Raw genomic sequence first — 19,961 nt, forward strand, 5'->3', positions numbered from 1 at the left:
TGTATTTATTTCATTAATATTAATGGAGGTTGGAGTTACGCCGCACCCACACGTGTGACACATTAGTGCCTGCGTTAGGGTCCAGTACAATCTGCACAAAATAGTGCATGCAGCATTTTTGCAGATCGCACTGGACCGGAAAACGCAGGCACTAATGTGTTACGCATTCCGGTGCCGCGATCGCACTGCAGGCGGGGGGCGAGGCTTCAGTACCATTGAGTTTAATGGACCACCACGCCCCCTCCTGCCCCTAAACAGTGAGCTGCCGGGTTGCATTCCAGAGGCTGAACACACTGGCACGCACTCCTTATGGTGGGACTGGGCCCTTAGGGCTTGTTCACACAAATTACGGTGCTTTCCAGAGCGGTAGCTGCTGGAACGCACAGCAATCACTCACAAATCTTCCCGCTGAGTTCAGGGGTGGGAGGGGGCGTTGCGGTGCATTGAAGTCAAAGGCACTGCAGCCACCTCCACCTGCGGGCCGGGGGTTGGGGACCACTGGTCTACACTACCAGCCTGACCTACAGCCCAACCTCCTCCATTTCAATTGTCAGAACCAACCCAGCTGTGGTCCCCATAATGTGCTACTACTATCGGTGAGTCTACACTGGATAGGGCAGAGCTAACAGAATTGTATCCGTACTAGTCAATAGCTAACAGTCCTCTACTTTTTCCAATTATTTTTAGCTTTCAAGTCCCAGTCAGGTTTTTTGCTAATTGTCCTATTCTAGAAATGTATTTTCTCATCCTGCTCTAAACACAAGTACTTTCCAATTGGGTATATCCCCCATGATGTCACTGGAACAAGAGCCCATTATGAAAAGGCATCCATGCCTTTTCTGGTGACAACTTGGGTTAATGGTTATCCCTCACTCACTCACTATTGAGTTGCTACTAATCCTATCAAGAACACTGATGGAAAATTTTACCTGGCAGAGGGTCTAACATTCTCTACTTCTCAAACTGGTGGTCCTTCTAATAATTCTTATCATGAATTTGGGTTGCCACAATGATGCACATTATGCTGTCAATACTAGTCTTAAATCCATCCTGGGGAAAATATTGTAGCTGCTATGCATACTCAAATTTAGAGGGTGCAGGCTTCATGTATTTTCCTTGTCGGGCAACAAGAATGGAGCCAGTGTAGACTGGCATCATTCATGCTAGCTTCATGTCCATTAACTGCTGGAAAATGCAGTCCTGACCAGGCTTGCAACCAAGTAAGAAATTGTGGCTACCATACCGATAAACCATTTTCCCTTCAAGATGGTAATTGCCTTAAAAAGGCAATATAGAGCTGTGAAATTCCATGATTATAGCTCATGACTCATTAATATACTCTTCTGTTCTCTGTGTAGGCATGGTAATGTGAGCAGCAAAGCCATTAAGCCAACATGGCTTCCATTCAGCACCACAGTGTCCTCAGAAGAGAGGCTGTCCTTTTCTTTGCACTTGATGGCTGGTGAGTTGAATGAGGCAGATGGAAGGGGGGATGGGAGTCAGTTGGTCTTACTAATTGTTATTATTCCTGCAGAGGACTGGAGTGGCCCTAGAAGTTCTTCAGTCTTTCAGTTGGGAGATATTCTCTACATAGAGGCCTCTGTGGACACTCAGAACCATATTGGCCTGATCCTGTTTATTGACCGATGTGTGGCCACCATATCTCCTGATGCCAGCTCATCTCCCAATTATGACATCATTACAGACCATGGGTATGTTCTAATATCTGGGGAAAGGGTTATTGCTCTGAAAAAAACACCAGTTGTGGGGGGGGGGATCAAATCCTCACCAGAGACGCATCATTTCCTAGGAATCGGAAGACATCTACTGTGAACCGTAGGTGGTCTGGTTTGACCCTTGGAGTCATGAAGGCTGCAGAGGAGTCCTCTTGCATTCCAAGGGTCAAACCAGACATCCTTCGGTTCACAGTAGATGTCTTCCGATTCCTAGGAAATGATGCGTCTCTGGTGAGGATTTGAATTGTTGCAACAGATATGGGATGCCTTGTAAGAACTGATAACCTACTAAAATCTTTCCCTTCAGATCTACATAACCTGTTACCTGAGAGCTGCTGCAGCCACCCAGGTCCCAGATTCCATTAACAAGGCCTGTTCCTATAGCAAAGCCACAAATGGGTGAGACTGTATTAACATGGTGGTCTTGTGCCCATTGGTTACTGTATTTACTGTGTAATAGCCACTGCATTAAGGAACCTTCTGCACAAGAACTGTCTGAAACCATGACTTTGTGAACCATTAACGTGGTGGCTTTTTTCATAAAGCTAATGGTGTTAAACAGTTAAAATAAATATTGATAAGTGTAATGGTGCACAGGTTGCCTCTGCTGTCTTCAATGGTCTTTCCTACCATGTACACTAGTTACATGGCTGTGTAGAAAGAAAAATCTTAACCAAACAGTTAACTTAAGGTCCTCTGGTACCAGCATATTCCATATTATGGGTATGGTGCCTTTCATCTGTTTGTTGGTCCTCAAAGCACCTTATCTTGCCAAAAGAGTGTAACTAAAATCTAGGTCACATGAGCACTGCTTAGAGCGCCACTAGGCAAGTAGAGCATTATGTGCAGGAAGAGGAATACCAATTGGGCTTTAAAGCACCATTCAGTTCAAGACTGGAGTGCTTGAATGCATGTCTTAATAGAAGGGATGTAACCTCAGATGTTCCTCTTGTCACTGCACCTCTAGTGCACTATTTCATCCACTAGAAATTAATGAAATTCACTTTCATAACGTCAAGCCATTTTACTGCCATGTGGCTTTTATCAGATTTAAATGTCCAGTCTGAAAATATCAGCTGTGATGCTGACAATTGCTTATCTTCTCTAGCTGGTCTGCAGTTGAGGGCCCCACCAATATCTGCCAGTGTTGTCAGAAAACGGGCACCTGCAGCAACCCTAATCTGATGGGAGGAAGGACCAGAGTTGGAAGACTGAGAGGATTTGGAAAGAGGGAAGCCTTGGATGGTGAGTTTTAAAATCTGCAGTTGTATACAATAATGGTATGGCTGTAGGTGACCTCTAGATATAAAGACTCCACAGATCTGAGGGCCAAGGGTATCAATATGGAGACTAAGCTAAAAACCCAATTGCTGCTTTGTGCTCCCAGTGGATACTCTTGCCACATAATCTGACTAGGAATGGAGATCTCAAAATGCTTGCGCAATAAAAACCTGAAAGGGGGTTGTAACATAACCCCCCCCCCCCTTCCCTATTCTGTTCAACTCTTGGTTGATGTGACTACTAGATCTCTAATGAGTTTTGACTTTCTACACACCTTGAATTGACTAATTTCTATTGCATGGAAGTGTACAGAAATCTGTATATGCCTCTTCACCTCTCCCAATGTTTTTCTCCTACAGAACCCCATATAGGTGGACAGCGTGTGACCACTCTAGGACCTCTGCTTGTGACTGGGCCAAAACAAAGCGATGCTGCACTTCAAATGACAAAGGAAGAGTCTGCCCCTGTGGAGCTCTGGGTATTGGTGGCCGTCGGATGTATTAGTCTTCTTGTTGTCCTTGTATGTACAGTGTCAATTGGGAAGTCTCTGAGAAAGCCACACAATGTGCTGTCTGTGGACAAATAAAATAATTCTCATTTAATCTGGTCTCTATTTATAAATGGCATAATGTACTTTCTTGCTGTTTTCCTGTAACATTGGGTTACTTTCCTTAATGGGGACAGAACTTGAGGCTATTGCTATATCTTTACACTGGTGATGGCCCACAATTTAGGTGTATGATGGTGTGGTGTTGCAGGCTTACTGTCCTTGTGATCTTATGTGACTTGTCCTAGTGTCACAGGGTACAGCAAGATATTCTCATTAACAGTGGCAGTCTAAACATTATATACAAAACTAGTGTTCTGGATGGGTACTGAATTTAAAATGAGCTCAATACTTGTATAATGGTCTAAGCACATGTTGAGCGTGTAACCTTGAAGCCAACTTTTGGTCCACTTAAAAGAACATTCAATGGTACAGATCACTCCAATAAGTGCAAAAACAGTACTGTTTGCGTTTTAGTTCAATGCTGGTTGGAAAAATGTATATTGAGGGGTACAGAACACCATCACTAGAGAGGGTGGGGGTTTGTAGTCCTAGCATAGGTAGGCAATGCTGCTTCCATAGATGTGTTACTCTAGGAAATTAAAGCTGATTAGTTGGGAAGCTGGCCCATTGGAAAGCATGGCAGCGAGTCATTAGCCGATTTGGCTTTTACTTTGATGAGAAACATCACCAGAAATTAGGGTTGCACAGATACAAGTACAGTACTCGGCACAAGTAGGAGTACATGTACCGATACTTTTGGGCGCCTAGACTAGAGAGAAATTCAAAAGTTAGGACGCTGTCATTTGTAAGGAGCACACGGAGCTCCTGGGATTTGTACATCTGTTTTAATGTACGATTTTTGTTTTTATAAATAAAGGGATGCACAGATACCAGTTTTGCAAGTACTGTTACTTGCCGAGTACTTACAAGTACTGATATATTTTTGTTGTCATGTGACAGTTTTTCCAAAACAATACAGACTAATGATTTCAGGACAGTGGTGGAGCAGGAGGTGCAACCCTGGTAGTTCTCATGAAAATGCCAAGTATCTGCACTGGTACCCAAAGTATCTGTGCATCCCTACCAGAAACAATGATCCTGGGAAGATGTGAAGCGAAGCCACACAGGAGGTAGAAGTCGCAATTCAAGTTCCATGTTGACATCTGCTGAACTTAAAATTATAGAATCCATTCGGGCAACAAGGGAATACCACTCTGCAAGCTGGCACACTCGGACCAACATTGCAGGAAGACCTAGAAAATTTACCAAAGCCAATCAATGGAGAAAGGCAGCAGAAATGAAATCACTCCAAGAAAATAAAACCTGGACACTCGAGCAAGCTATTATCGACCTGCAATATTGCTCGTCAGAAGAAATGACTGGATGCACTCGCCAAGCCATTGCCAAGGATCGATAGTTTCCTTCAAGAGAAGCTAAATTTTATATAGCAATGCATATGCTGTTGAGAAATGGTGTGGGGAATACAACAGCATACTGATTTGTAATACTGACATTCAGAGATGTAATATCTGAGCACTAGTTGGTGCGATGTTGGTCTCTGCTTGTGCATGTTTGTCTTTGGTTATATATGTTTCCTGTTATTGCTGTATTCCTGTTTGCATACATGTAATGTCCTGCTAAGCAAGTAAAACTTAAGCATTCCTCAAGTTTTCAGTGCTTCATCTAAACCAGAGGTAGCCAAACTCCAGCTGTGGTGAAACTACAAATCCCATGATGCATCTCTCGCTGGGAGTCGTGTGTGGCTGAGAATCTTCCAATGCCTCATGGGATTTGTAGTTCCACCACAGCTTGAGGGCTGGAGTTTGGCTACCCCTGCTGTAAACAAATAACCAACAGTCTAAGCATTCTATACAAAACAAGAGATCTTGCTGGGGACTGAATTCGCAAAGCATTTAATACTTGTATAATTGTCTTAAGCACAATTGTCTTAAGCACAAGCTGAGTGTATCTAAAACTTAAACTTTTGGGCCTTAAAAAAAATTAATCAATCAATGGTACAGATTATTCAAGAAGTATAAAAACAACTACAGGAGCTGCATTTCAATGTAAGTTGGAAAATGCATCTTGAGGGCTACAGAACACTCCATGCTGATAGGCTGGGAAGCCGGCATCCCGGCCAATCAGCATCGAGCCGACCAAGAAGGGCCGGAAAGCTGACTAGCTGCTGATTGGCTGGGAAGCAGGTTTTCCTGGCCAAACTACATGAAGCCGGCTTCCCAGGCAATCGGGAAGCTTGGAGACATGTCATTACCTGCCAACCGGCTTCCTGATTGCCTGGGAAGCCGGCTCCATGCCAGTGGAACCACCGGTATCGGTACTTTGTATCGGTGAGTACCAAAGGCAAAATATCGGTACAAAAAAACAGTATTGGTGCATCCCTAATCTAATGCAGGATTAACTTTTATTGAATAACTCAAGGAGATGGGGTTAGGGCACAGGACACCCTGAATGTTGTAGACTCTTAAAAAAAACAAAGTGCTTGCAGCCTTCACACACACAAGATCTGTAAGATGACCCATAATTTTGTGCCTTCATCTCCTGACTAGAATACTTGAAGATATAGCTACCAGTCAATGTAAAGAAGAGATTACCATGCTTCAACAGAGGGTCAGCTTCCCTGGCTCCTCATGCATGCTGAAATTTCGCTCCATGTCATCAGTGTCCTCAGAAGAGAGGCTGTCCTTTTCTTTGCACTTGATGGCTGGTGAGTTGAATTAGTAAGATGGAAGGGGGGATGGGAGTCAGTTGGTCTTACTAATTGTTATTATTCCTGCAGAGGACTGGAGTGGCCCTAGAAGTTCTTCAGTCTTTCAGTTGGGAGATATTCTCTACATAGAGGCCTCTGTGGACACTCAGAACCATATTGGCCTGATCCTGTTTATTGACCGATGTGTGGCCACCATATCGCCTGATGCCAGCTCTTCTCCTAATTATGACATAATTACAGACAATGGGTATGTTCTACCTGGGCAAAGGGTCATTGCTCTAATAAACCCCAATGGTGGTGGGCTAATGACCCCACTTTCTAACTGACCATCTTCTACAGGTGTCTGGTAGATGGAATGCAAGAGGACTCCTCTGCAGCCTTCATGACTCCAAGGGTCAAACCAGACAACCTACGGTTCACAGTAGATGTCTTCCGATTCCTAGGAAATGATGCGTCTCTGGTGAGGATTTGAATTGGTTGCAACAGATGGGATGCCTTGTAAGAACTGATAACCTACTAAAATCTTTCCCTTCAGATCTACATAACCTGTTACCTGAGAGCTGCTGCAGCCACCCAGATCCCGGATTCTATGAACAAAGCCTGTTCTTATAGCAAAGCCACAAATGGGTGAGAATGCATTAAAATGGTGGTCTGTCTATGGTTTACTGTATCATAGCCACTGCATTTAGACCACAGCTGTGTAATTGAGGAACCTTCTGCATAAGAACTGTGCCTGAAACAATGACATTAACAAAAAAAACACTGTTGGTTCCCAAAGTTAATGGTGTTAAAAGGTTGGAACTATTAAGTGTAATGGTGCAAAGGTAGCCTCTAATGTCTTCCAGTGTCTTTCCTACCATGCACACTGCTTAGGTAAGATGTTTCTTCTTAGACAGCCATGTAACCAGTCACACCTGAGGGCCTCTGGTACCAGCTTATTCAGCATTATGGGTATGGTGCCTTGCATCTGCTTTTTGGTCTCAAAAGGGACAGCTTGGCTGCAAATTCCCACCAAGGTGATCAGAGCTCCCCCTTAACAGAATAAGCTGTGCTGACACCTGGTATCCTGTCACTCAAGCACATCATCTTGCCAAAAAAATAGTGGAACTAAAAACTGGGTCACATGATCACTGCTTAGAGCACCACTAAGGCAAGTAGAACATTATGTGCAGGAAGAAAAATACCACATTGGGCTTTAAAGCGCCATTCAGTCCACACTGGAATGCTTAAATGCCTGTCTTAATAGAAGGGATGTAGCCTTGAATGTGCCTCTTGGCACATGTAACTGTACCTCTAGTGCACTATTTATTCTACTAAATTAGCTAAAGTTTCACTTGCATTACAAAGTAAAATGTCAAGCCGCTTTACATTTTTGGTAGAAGCAACACTGCTATAATGTCCATTTTTTAAAATATAGGCTGTGATACTGACCATTGCGTGTTTTCTCTAGCTGGTCTGCAGTTGAGGGCCCCAGCAATATCTGCCAGTGTTGTCAGACAACAGGCACCTGCAGCAACCCTAATCTGATGACAGGAGGAAGGACCAGATTTGGAAGACCGAGAGCATTTGGCAAGAGGGAAGCCTTGGATGGTGAGTTAATCTACAGCTGCTATATACAGTGTAATGTATGGCTGTAGGTCATCTCTAGATATAGACTCCACAGATGGACCAGGGAAGCAATATGGGGTGAAGCTAAAAACCCAATGGCTGTGGTGTGCTCTCAATGGATACACTTGCCACATAATCTGACTAGGAGTGGAGATCTTAAATGTCTGTGGCAATAAAAACTGGGGGGGTGTTCTGTTAAAACTCTTGGTTGATGTGACTAGCTATATAATGGGTTTAGAGCGTGGTAAAGCGAGTAGGTCTATAATGGGTTTTAACTTTCCACACTTAAGTAAATGCTGACTTGACTAATCTCTTATTGCATCGAAGTGTACAGAAATCTGTATGTGCTTCTTTACCCCAATGGTTTTTCTCCTACAGAACCCCACATGGAAGGTGAACAAAGTGTGACCACTCTGGGACCTCTGCTTGTGATTGGGCCAAAACAAAGTGATGTTGCACTTCAAATGACAAAGGAAGAGTCTGCCTCTGTGGAGCTCTGGGTGTTGGTGGCCGTTGGATGTCTCAGTCTTCTTGTCCTTGTATGTGCAGTGTCAATTGGGAAGTCTCTGAAAAAGCCACACGATGTGCTGTCTGTGGACAAATAAAATAATTCTCATTTAATCCGGTCTCTTTATTTATAGATGGCATAATGTACTTTCTTGCTGTTTTCCTGTAACATTGGGTTACTTTCCTTAATGGGGACAGAACTTGAGGCTATTGCTATATCTTTACACTGGTGGTGGCACCACAATTTAGGTGTATGACGGTGTTGCAGGCTTACTGTCCTTGTGATCTTATGTGACTTGTCCTAGTGTCACAGGGTACAGCAAGATATTCTCATTAACAGTGGCAGTCTAAGCACATGTTGAGCGTGTAACCTTGAAGTCAATTATTGGTCCACTTAAAAGAACATTTCAATGGTACAGATCACTTCAATAAGTGCAAAAACAGAACTGTTTGCGTTTTATTCCAATGCTGGTTGGAAAAATGTATATTGAGGGCTACAGAACACATCACTAGAGGGTGGGGGTTTGTAGTCCTAGCATAGGTAGGCAATGCTGCTTCTATAGATGTTTTACTCTAGCAAATTAAGCTATAAATGTGTCAAAACCTGTGCTTCCTCTTCACAAAATGCACCTGAATCTCAGCACTTTTCTCCAGTGCAATCTAACTGTGGGCAAATCTGAGGGCTCTTGGGAAGAGTACACAGGCAGGGTTCTGCAATGTTTTAGTAAACTACAGTATATGCTGCACCTTTCCCCTTGATCTGACTACATTGCAGAGGCCCAGTGACATCACTAGGCCTAATTTATGTAATGGAAAGTTTTTAATTAAAAATGTTGGTAGCAGGGCCGTCTTTAAGGCTGGGCGAAAGGCACTTGCCTGGGGGCCCTGTACCCCATAAACTAGCGCTAGTGAAACGTATCTGGACCAGCTGTCTAGTCTGCACTGACGCTAGAGGGCTGCAACCTCCTGTCCCTATGTGCAGCAAAGTGGGAAGTCCCCTCCCACTCAGCAAAGGAAGATCGATTTTTGCACACACTGCTTCATGGTCCTGCCCTCCATCCATGGCTACAGTCTCATCCTCCCCATGTCCACGGTGAGTGCACATGGCTGCTGGGTTGGGCTTCTATCTGGGTGGGGGGGGGACGGGGATGGGGGTGGTCGGGTTAGGTAGTCATTATGATGTCCCCCCAGGGTCATTATGATTATTATGTGCATCCCCTGTGTCATGATTATTATGTGCATCCCCCAGTGTCATTATGGTGATGTGTGTCCCCCACCCCTGGGTGTTGCCTTGTGTCATTATGGTGATGACTAAGGACAGGACCGGATTTACTCTGCCTGCTGGCCCGAGGCCAGGTTCCGCAATGCTGAATACTCATACTTGCCCAAATGCTCCGATACCTTTTCTCGATACCAGAACTTCTGGTCAGACGGAGATTTCCTCTGACCGGCAGTGCTGTGAGGCAACATGGAGTCGGGAAGCTGGCTCTATGCTATTTGGCCGGCTCGATGCTGGGAAGCTGACTTCCCAGCCAATCAGTGTCAAGCCGGGCAAACAAATCTTATAATATGGTGACACGACCCCCACCATGCAGGCATCTCATTCCCCTCACATAGATCCTCGGCAGCAATCATTACCGTACCAGTCCCTCGGCCAGACACTGCTCTCCAAGCTCTCCAGCTGGGCGAGGGACTGGTATGGTAATGACTACTGAGGATCTATGTGAGGGGAATGAGATGTCTGCAGGGTGGGGGTAGTGTCACCATATTGTCAAATCTGTTTGGCCGGCCTTGATGCCGATTGGCTGGAAAGCCGGCTTCCCAGCCAATCGGCATCGAGCCGACCAAACAGAATGAAGTCGGCTTCCCGGGCAATCAAGAAGCCGGGCAGTGGGTAATGACACACTGCCTGGCTCCCTGATTGCCCGGGAAGACGGCTCTATGCAGACATCAAGGGGACATAATGATACCAGGAGACATAACAATAATGACACTGGGGGGGCATAATAATGACACTGGGGCGGACAAAACAATAATGACACTGGGGGGACATAACAATAATGACACCGCTCCTCGCAGGAATACCCCCCCTCCCCTCTCTGATCCTCCAACGCTGACTGGAGTGATGGATGGGGCGGACACAACCTCTAGAGAGGTAGAGTCAGCTGTCAATCAGGTGGTGGGGTGGATCTGGACAATATTTTTTTGGATCCATCCCAGCTGCAGCGTGGCTCTGCTCTGTCAGCATATAGCGGGCAATATTGTATGTGGGGCGTGGTGGGGGCCCAAGAAAATGTTAGCCCGGGGTCCAATCAATATTAAAGACGGCCCTGGTCGGTAGCATGTTAAAGGCAAAATGTACTTCCAAAACATCAGTTCTGGTAACTTGCCAGCAGAAGATTTCAACAAGTTAGCGTTTAGTGCGCATTGCTGACAGCATTACACTAAACCAGGAGGATTTCGATAGCATCATGAGTTCTCTGCTCTGCACACCTGCTGTGCCAATTATGAGGGGTGCCCACTATCCCTGTATTGAATTCCTGGGTCTGTACACGTACTCTGCCCTTTTATGAGTGGCTACCACCATTGCTGTGCTGAGTTTGCAGCTTTGCACACCTGCAGTGACTATTGAGGGGTTCACAGCATCCCTGCACTGAGTTTCAGGGTCTGAACACCTGCTGTGGCCATTAGGAGGGTTACCTCCATCCCTGAGCTGGGTTCATAGGTCTGTACACCTGCTGTGCCCATTATGAGGTTCTTACCATCCATGAGCTAAGTTCCTGGGTCTGTACACCTGTTATGGCCAATTGGCCGTTGAGGGGTTTCCACAATCCCTGAGCTGAGTTCCTGGGTCTGTATACCGGCTATGACAATTATGAGGTGTTCTTTCCGTCCTTTAGCTGGGTTTCTGGGTCTGTACACGTGCTCATTAGAAGGGTTCCCATCATGCCTGAATTGAGTTCCTGGGTCTGTACACTGGCTGTGCTCAGAGGTTCCCACCATACCTGGGCTGGGTTCATAGGTCTTTAGACCCACTGTGCTCATTATAAGATGTTTTTACTATTCCTGAGCTAAGTTCTTGGGTCTGTACACCTGCTGTGATCATTATGAGGTGTTCCCCCTATCCCTGTGCTGAGTTCCAAGAACTATGCCCATTAAGAAGGGTCCCCACCATCCCTGAGCTTAGTTCCTGGGTCTGTACACCTGCTATGATGTACATCCCTGCTGGATTTTTTAAAATTTTTATTACCCAGAATGTGACAGGAGGAGCTGAGAACACACAAAGGTAGGCACACAAAACTTCACTTTTGGATGGACTGACTTTAAGTAATAATAATTAAGACATTACAGCAAAGCAAGATCTAAGTGGCTCCCAGTGATATAGCTCATTCAGAAAGCACAGCATGTATGTTACTGGATCAGTGTGCGTCCTGGGGTCCATGGAAATGAATGGTAATGCAAAGGGCTCATTCACGTGTTGCCTGTGTTGATACTAAGGATGTGCGATGGTTTGGTGCAAGTTCCCCCAACATTAGTTGACCTGTATTATTTGGCATGATGATGCACATTGCATGGTCTTAATAAATTTTCAATGGGCCCTAAACACGTGTCAATGGACCAGAAGACACATGGCAAATTTTGTTTTGCAACATAGGTGTTTCATGTTAATTTCATTTATGGACATCATTGGGTGTGCACTCCATAACGCATACAGCACAATGTTGCAAAGGCTCTGAAACAGGCGCAAAACAGTGTAAATGAGCTCTAAGACTAGAGGGGGTGTCTCCAAACTATGACCTGTGGGCCACATGTGTCATGCTACAATATATTATCTGGCCCACATTGACCCCCAGCTGGCTGGCAGTGTATACGGGGGTGCTCTGATGGGCATTCCTAGAAGTAAGGGACAATTATGCATTCTTGTAATTTTTATTTATTTAATAATAAAACTAATACTTTTTTCCAAGTACTTTACTTTTACTGATACTTTGTTTTTAAAAATATACAATGTGGCCCTTGTACTAAAAAGTTTGGAGACCTCTGGACTAGAGCTACACAGCAGACATTTACAACCATGTGTTTTACCCCAAATGCTGAATGAGCCAGCCAACTGGGTGTGGTAATGATCTGCCCCAGGTGAGGGTATTAGTGGCTGCTGGGAGGGGTATAAATGGTAACTCTCTAACTCACTCATTATGCTATTCCTCTTGCAGACAGGATGGGCTTAAGGATGAGAAGCTGCTGTAGTTGGTTGTTGCTGCTTGCACTGGTTTATGGACCAGGATTGGGCTGTGCTGGAGATGGCGTCCTAGCTAGACATAGTCGCCAGTCAGATTGGTGGAGGAACTACCAGTGGGCTGTGCCTGCCCAGGTGCCTTCTAGATGGGGTTCCAGAGAGCTTTATCGGGGCAGTAATGAGCCTGTGCTTGGGTTTGGGGCTTCTAGAGGGGCTCAGTGGGGTTCATCTGCTGGACGTCCAGGTGGGATGCTCCGACAGCAGCAACAGACTGTAAGTTCCCCTGTCAGTGTCCAGTGTGGAGAGGACACCATGGAGGTCAGTGTCCAGAGGGATTTGTATGGGAATGGAAAGCTAGTAAAACCTTCTGATCTGAGCCTAGGAGCCCAACAATGCAAGCCCAGCACCCAAAGTACTGACAACATGGTCATGTTCCAGATTGGCCTCCAGGACTGTGGCAACACTGTGCAGGTAATTTTTTCTACACTTCATGTTTGCACTTCATATCCTTGTGTTAAAGTTCCATATTGTATGTATTCCAGTAACTTCAGCGATACCTATAGCAACAAGTGGAGCTTTTTTTTTATTTTTAAACCTGTAATAAGATATGGGGGTCTGCTATTATTCTATATCAGGCTGTTTAGCTCAGTCACTGACCTGTAGCTTGTGAACTGTAAAAAGTAAGTACTCGCTGAATCCTTATTGGCATGATAGATGACTAGTCTTTGGAAATGGGTTAACAATGGCTGTGTCACATGTCTGTCATGTGTAGCGCTGCCAAATCAAAGTAACATTCTACTTTTCTGTGCACAGATGTCTCAAGATTGGGTGGTCTACATTTCAAGCCTGACCTACAGCCCAACCTCCTCCATTCCAATCGTCCGAACCAACCCAGCTGTGGTCCCCATAATGTGCTACTACTATCGGTGAGTCTACACAAGGGGGACAGGGCAGATCTAACGACATTGCATTCGTACTAGTCAATAGCTAAAGCTAAAAACATTGGGAAGAGTAGGACAGTTAAAACCCCAGTCAGGTTTTCTGCAATCTGACCCACTCAAGCTTTCTTTTACATCCTGCTCTAAACACAAGTGAGTACTTTCCATTGAGCTATATCCCTTGATGTCATTGGAATAAGTGCCCATTAGGAAAATGCATCCATGCCTTTTTTCTTGGGATCTCTCAGGTTAATGTCTATCCCTTGCTCAGGCCTAGTGAGTTGCTACTAAGCTTTTCAAGAACACTGACAGAAAAATGAGAATCGGGGCCCTCTGATATGCCTGAGCAGAGAGCATCTCTGCTCAGCGTCTCACTGGAGCCTGCACCAGCCCTTGTAGAGCTGCACTGGTCACCTGAGAGCCTGCACATCTAGTATCTCTACAGCTTGGAGTCAATGGCAGATCTACCAGGGTCGCATCTTCAAACCTGGACATGGCACTCCAAGCTGTAGAGAGCCTACCAAAATCCTCAGCACCAGGCCCATGATGCTCATAATCTGGCCCTAGTGGGACCTACCATCTTTAACATCTGGAATATCTCCACAATGCCCTGTTGGTAGTGCAGGTATTATAATGCTTTCAATGCTAGTCCTAAAACCACCCTGGGGAAAATATTGTAGCTGCTATGCTTTCTCAAATTTAGAGGTTACAGGCTTCAGGCATGTTCTGATTTGAGTCAGTCGGGCAACAAGAATGGAGCCAGTGAAAACTGCCATTGTTCATGCTAGTTTTGTGTCAACTGCTGGAAAATGTAGTTCTGACCAGAGTTGCAACCAAGTAAATAGCAGCTACCATACTGATTAAAACATTCCTTTCAAGATGGTACTTTCCTTTTTAAAATGCAATATAGATCTGTGAAATTTCATGACTTGTTACTGACACTTCTGTTCTCTGTATAGGCATGGTAATGTGAGCAGCAAGGCCATTAAGCCAACATGGCTTCCATTCAGCACCACAGTGTCCTCAGAAGAGAAGCTGTCCTTTTCTTTGCGCTTGATGGCTGGTGAGTTGAATGAGCAAGAAGGAATGGGGGATGGGAGGAAGTTGGGACTTTCTAATTTTGGTTATACCTGCAGAGGACTGGAGTGGCCCTAGAAGTTCTTCAGTGTTTCAGTTGGGAGATATTCTCTACATAGAGGCCTCTGTGGACACTCAGAACCATATTGGCCTGATTCTGTTTATTGACCGATGTGTGGCCACCATATCTCCTGATGCCGACTCTTCTCCTAATTATGACATCATTACAGACAATGGGTATGTTCTAATATCTAGGGAAAGGGTAATTGCACTAATGAACCCCAGTGGTGTGGGCTTGCACTAATGACCCCACTTTCTAACTGACCATCTTCTACAGGTGTCTGGTAGATGGAATGCAAGAGGACTCCTCTGCAGCCTTCATGACTCCAAGGGTCAAACCAGACAACCTTCGGTTCACAGTAGATGTCTTCCGATTCCTAGGAAATGATGCGTCTCTGGTGAGGATTTGAATTGGTTGCAAGAGATGGGATGCCTTGTAAGAACTGATAACCTATTAAAATCTTTCCCTTCAGATCTACATAACCTGTTACCTGAGAGCTGCTGCAGCCACCCAGGTCCCGGATTCCATGAACAAAGCCTGTTCCTATAGCAAAGCCACAGATGGGTGAGAATCCATGAAAATGGTAGTCTGTGTCCATTGGTTGCTGTACCATAGTCACTGCATCTGGACCTCAAATGTGTAATGGAACCAATGACTTTGAACAATAACATGGTGTTTTTCCTAAAGCTAATGGTGGTAACAGCTGGAAATATTTAGGGAATAGTACACAGCCACTGCTGTTTTTTTCTATACAGCTATGTAACCAGTGTACATCATATAGGATAGACCCTGGGAGACATTTTTACCCAAGCAGTCACACCTGAGGTCAGGGCAGCCATCAGAAATTTTAGGGCCCCTTACACGGCTTTAGGCCGGGCCCCCCCCAAGCCGCCGCTGGACACAGGACCCACGAGAGTGACCCTGCAGAGCCCACCATAGATGCTGCACAGCCCATCTGCGACTGTCTATGGTGGGCTCTGAAGTGGGCTGGTCAGGGCTGCATCCTCCTCTCCTTTCCTTCCTTCCTAGCTCCTCTTACCTGCACACATGGCCTTGTCTGCCGCCAGACCGGCCAGAAGTGACGTCACTTCCGGCCAGTCCGACATCAGACGAGCAGCGTCGCTGACGGGGCCCTAGCTTGTCTCAAAGCCACTGGAGCTGCAATGCTGGGGCCCTGCGGTGCTAGGGCCAGGCCTCCGCCTCCTCGCCCTTCAACGTCATCCGATAGTCATGTAAGGGACCCTGGTGGGCCCCCCAGGCTGCCCGGGCCCCTTACATGAGTATCTGCCGTACCCCCCTGATGGCTGCCCTGCCTGAGGTCCTCGGATACCAGCCTATTTGGCATTATGGGTATAGTGCTTTGCATATGCTCTTTGGTCCCAAAAGAGTATTTGTTTTAAAATCCCGCCAGCATGATCAGGTCTCCGCCTTAAGATTATGAGCTGTGTTGACACCTGGCAATCCCATCGCTCAAGCACCATCTTGCCAAAAATGAAATGGTGGGGGTTACAGTGGAACCTAAAACTAGGTCACGTGAGCACTGCTTGGAGCAGGGGTGGACAAACTCCAGCTGTGGGGAAGCTACAAAGCCCATTATGCATCTCTCTACGAGTCATACCTGTAGCTGTGAGAATATTGCGCTGCCTCATGGGATTTGTAGTTCCACAACAGCTGCAGGGCCGCTTAGTGGCTTAGAGCTTCACTCTTTAGGTAAGTGGAACATTTTGTGCAGGAAGAGTAATGTCAATTGGCTTGACTGCACCCTTCTGTTCCAGACTGGAGTGCCTGTCTTAATAGAAGGTATGTAACCTCAGATGTGCCTCTATTGGGCTCTTGTCACTGTATCTCTAGTGCACTTTCACCTGCTGGGAATGAGATCCCAAGCTCTCGCCTTCATTACAAAATGTCAATCCATGTTTACAGCCGTGCAGCTTAATAAATGTTCGTTCTGAAAATAGGTGTGATACTGACAATTGCTTGTCTTCTCTAGCTGGTCTGCAGTTGAGGGCCCCAGCAATATCTGCCAGTGTTGTCAGACAACAGGCACGTGCAGCAACCCTAATCTGATGACAGGAGGAAGGACCAGGTTTGGAAGACCGAGAGCATTTGGAAAGAGGGAAGCCTTGGATGGTGAGTTAACCTACAGCTGGTATATACAGTAACGGTATGGCTGTAGGTCACCTTTAGATATAAATATTAGATATAAATATTATAATATAGGGGCAATTCTAAACCCAATGGCTGCTTTGTGCACCCTATTAAAATCGCTTGCCACATAATCTGACTAGGAGTAGATCTTAAATGTCTGTGGCAATAAAAACCTGGGGGGTGGTTATAACCACCACCTTTCCTATTCTGTTCAACTCTTGAAGGGACTATAGGTCTATAATGTAGATATGTGCGATTCGTTTAGTTACGAATTTTCCTGAAAATTCAGATTCGTAAGCATGCGAAATCCGAATTGCAGTTTCCGAATTTTATCCGAAATACGAAATTCCGTATACGAATTTCGGATCCGAATTTCTTTGCAACAGGAACTAATATTAACCCTGTAAATGAGGTTGAACATGACAAGATTTTTTTTTTTTTTAAATCCGAAATACGGATCCGCTGCTGCTGAGGGTTGCATTACAATACACAGGCAGGAAATACGAAATTCCGTTGACTTATTTTTGTTCCGTCACGAACATTCGTTATATTGAAGTTAAAAAGCAAAGTACATTTATATTGGAGTTGATGGTAAGTTTTTTTTTTTTTTTTAAGTCAAATATGAAATTCGGATACGAAATCCGTTAACGGAAATTGTATTTCGGATAAAAAAACAACTACCACATTGACTCCAATATTAACAAAGGTATTTTTGCTTTTTAACATCATAACGAATGTTTGTAAAGTTATGAAAATGTGCCGAAAATCCGTATTTCGTACGAATCCGAATTACGAAATAATGGATATTACGAAACCAACAAATTTTTTGACGGCGCACAAGTCTACTATAATGGGGTTTTTACTTTGCACACTTAAGCTGAATTGACTAATCTCTTATTGCATGGACGTGTATAGAAATCTGTATGTGTTCTTGACCCCCCCCCCCTCATGTTTTTTTACCTACAGAACCCCACACAGATGTTGGACAAAGTGTGACCACTCTGGGACCTCTGCTTGTGGTTGGGCCAAAACAAAGCGATGTTGCACTTCATATGACAAAGGAAGAGTCTGCCCCTGTGGAGCTCTGGGTGTTGGTGGCCGTCGGATGTCTCAGTCTTCTTGTTGGCCTTGTGTGTGCAGTGTCAATTGGGAAGTCTCTGAAAAAGCCACACAATGTGCTGTCTGTGGAAAAATAAAAGCAATTCTCATTTAATCTGGTCTCTTTTTATTATTTATAGATGGCATAATGTACTTTCTTGCTGCTTTCCTGTAACACTGAGGGATCTGAACATGGGTGTAGTTTCAGGTTTCTCTAACATGTTTTTTGAAGGAAAATGTTACTCTTTAACGGGGACAGAACATGAGGCGTTTGGTTATATCTTGTAGAACCCCCAAGAGTGCTATGAAATATACCAAATTAGTACAATCTAGCAATCCAAAAAGATTTGGTTGAAGTGTAGACCCCCATCCTCTGGTCTGTTGTCATTGGGTTGCCTCTGTGCTTACTACTTTACACTGGTGATGGACTAACATTTTTCCAGGAGGGGGGGGGGGGGGTATGAGGCTATTACTGTCTGACTTCATGTGAATTGTCCTAACGCCACAGGGTGTAAGCCAGATATTCTCATTAACAGTGGCAGTCTAAACCTTCTAGTCAAAACTAGAGTTCTGACTGGGGACTGAATTCAAAATTAGCTTAATTGTGTAATGGTCTAAGCACATGTTGAGTGTATGGAAACTATCTTTTGGTCCACAAAAGAAATATCCATGGTACAGATTATTCAAGTATAAAAACTGAACTGCATTTCAATGCTGGTTGGAAAAATGCATCTGGAGGGCTACAAAACCATCTCTCTAGTTATGGAGCAGGTATGTGTTTGTAGTCCTAGTATAGGCCGGCAATGCTGCTTTTATATATTCAGTAGTGTCACGCTAGGGCAGAAAACTAAAAATGCATCAACTTGTGCTTACTCTTCCATAAAATGCCCCTGAATCTCTACACTGTCCTCCAGTGACAATCTAACTATGGGGAAAAGTCTGCCCTTTTTAAATATGGCAATTTGCATAAGGGGACTTGAGTACTGAGGAGGCAGGGTGTTGTGAGGTTTTTGGGGGGCTATGTACGGCACTATTCCGACTCGACTGATCTCCTCCCTCCTGTTAATGACCTGGCTTGTTTGACCTTCCCTCTGCTCTTATGGATTCCTTGACCACACTTCTGTCTTCTGCTTTGTACCACACTGGCAGCAAATTCCTGGTCTCTCCCTGATTACTCTTTGCCTGCTGTTCCTGTACCTCATTGCTGACCTGGTTTGTCTCGGACGTCACTTGTTACCGTCACTCTTGTGCTTGCCCACCTGTACCATCCCACGGGTTCTCAGAATAGAGCTGCAGGAGAGGCTTCCCTTATCAACTTGGACTCCTAAGGTTCATAATGATGACACTGGTCTTGTCTCCGCCCTTCCTGTAGTTTTCCTGCAAGCAGCCTGTAGTGGGTGGAGCTTGATGGGTAGGGTCCCCCCCCCAGCTCTGCTATCTGCACAGGCAATGCACAGCTCTGTAATCATATCACTGCTACTATTATAAGGCAATATCTGGTCTGTAATGGCATTTGGTGCACTCAAAGTGGATTTATATAATTTGTGGCTATTGAAGAATACTGTGTGTATATGTATATGTGTGATTATATATATATATATATATTATACACTTAAAATTAGTGCTAACCCCTGAAGGAGCCGCTGGATAGATTGGTACCGCCGTGCCTGTTTAGGGTTCACAGTTTTATAGCCACCCCTAAAGCACTTACTGACACTTGAATGGCAACCGACTCCCACACGATCTGATGCTTGATGAACTTTTATTGTGTAGCGCTCACCCCCGAAGGAGCCGATGAATATTGAAATAGGTTCTCCTACCTGTTCCAGCTACCGGTCCCCTTTGATCAGCAACAGCACACTGACACTCACGGACAGAACGGCTCGAGTCTTAGGGTCTTTTTAGGGTATTTATTTGCAACATCAATAGGAGAGAGAGGGTTTAGGGTCTGTAGGATGCCATTGGAAATACTTCGGAGGACAGCTTTCTCCC

The 19,961-nt window shown here is 45.0% G+C and overlaps 2 protein-coding genes across 2 annotated transcripts in view; both read left to right on the top strand.

Moving 5' to 3' along the window:
• The window catches only part of LOC108791440 (zona pellucida sperm-binding protein 3-like), a 15,261-nt gene extending 2,603 nt beyond the window's left edge, over positions 1-12,658 (top strand). The window contains exons 2-11 of the mRNA XM_018561929.1: positions 499-596; positions 1,359-1,462; positions 6,365-6,542; positions 6,635-6,755; positions 6,831-6,922; positions 7,746-7,885; positions 8,282-8,442; positions 9,393-9,503; positions 11,665-11,696; positions 12,625-12,658. Of these exons, the coding sequence (XP_018417431.1) occupies positions 499-596; positions 1,359-1,462; positions 6,365-6,542; positions 6,635-6,755; positions 6,831-6,922; positions 7,746-7,885; positions 8,282-8,442; positions 9,393-9,503; positions 11,665-11,696; positions 12,625-12,658 (1,071 nt within the window). The remainder of the gene's footprint in view (positions 1-498; positions 597-1,358; positions 1,463-6,364; positions 6,543-6,634; positions 6,756-6,830; positions 6,923-7,745; positions 7,886-8,281; positions 8,443-9,392; positions 9,504-11,664; positions 11,697-12,624) is intronic.
• Positions 12,659-12,919: 261 nt separating this feature from the next.
• On the top strand, positions 12,920-18,067 carry LOC108791441 (zona pellucida sperm-binding protein 3-like). The gene is made up of 8 exons (XM_018561930.1): positions 12,920-13,118; positions 13,461-13,573; positions 14,545-14,648; positions 14,722-14,899; positions 15,000-15,120; positions 15,196-15,287; positions 16,714-16,853; positions 17,838-18,067. Exons 1-8 carry the CDS (start codon positions 12,960-12,962, stop codon positions 18,065-18,067), a joined length of 1,137 nt encoding a protein of 378 aa, XP_018417432.1. The 5' UTR covers positions 12,920-12,959.
• Positions 18,068-19,961: the final 1,894 nt, after the last annotated feature.

This window comes from Nanorana parkeri, unplaced genomic scaffold (assembly GCF_000935625.1).
Source record: "Nanorana parkeri isolate BGI_ZX_2015 unplaced genomic scaffold, ASM93562v1 scaffold551, whole genome shotgun sequence".
NCBI lineage: Eukaryota > Metazoa > Chordata > Amphibia > Anura > Dicroglossidae > Nanorana > Nanorana parkeri.

Excerpts from the sequence above, each read along its gene's own strand:
- LOC108791441 (XM_018561930.1), top strand. The coding sequence starts at position 12,960 with ATGGAGGTCAGTGTCCAGAGGGATTTGTATGGGAATGGAAAGCTAGTA. Across the intron at positions 13,574-14,544 it reads ATAATGTGCTACTACTATCG|GCATGGTAATGTGAGCAGCA; the intron begins GTGAGTCTACAC and ends TTCTCTGTATAG. Across the intron at positions 14,900-14,999 it reads GACATCATTACAGACAATGG|GTGTCTGGTAGATGGAATGC; the intron begins GTATGTTCTAAT and ends CATCTTCTACAG.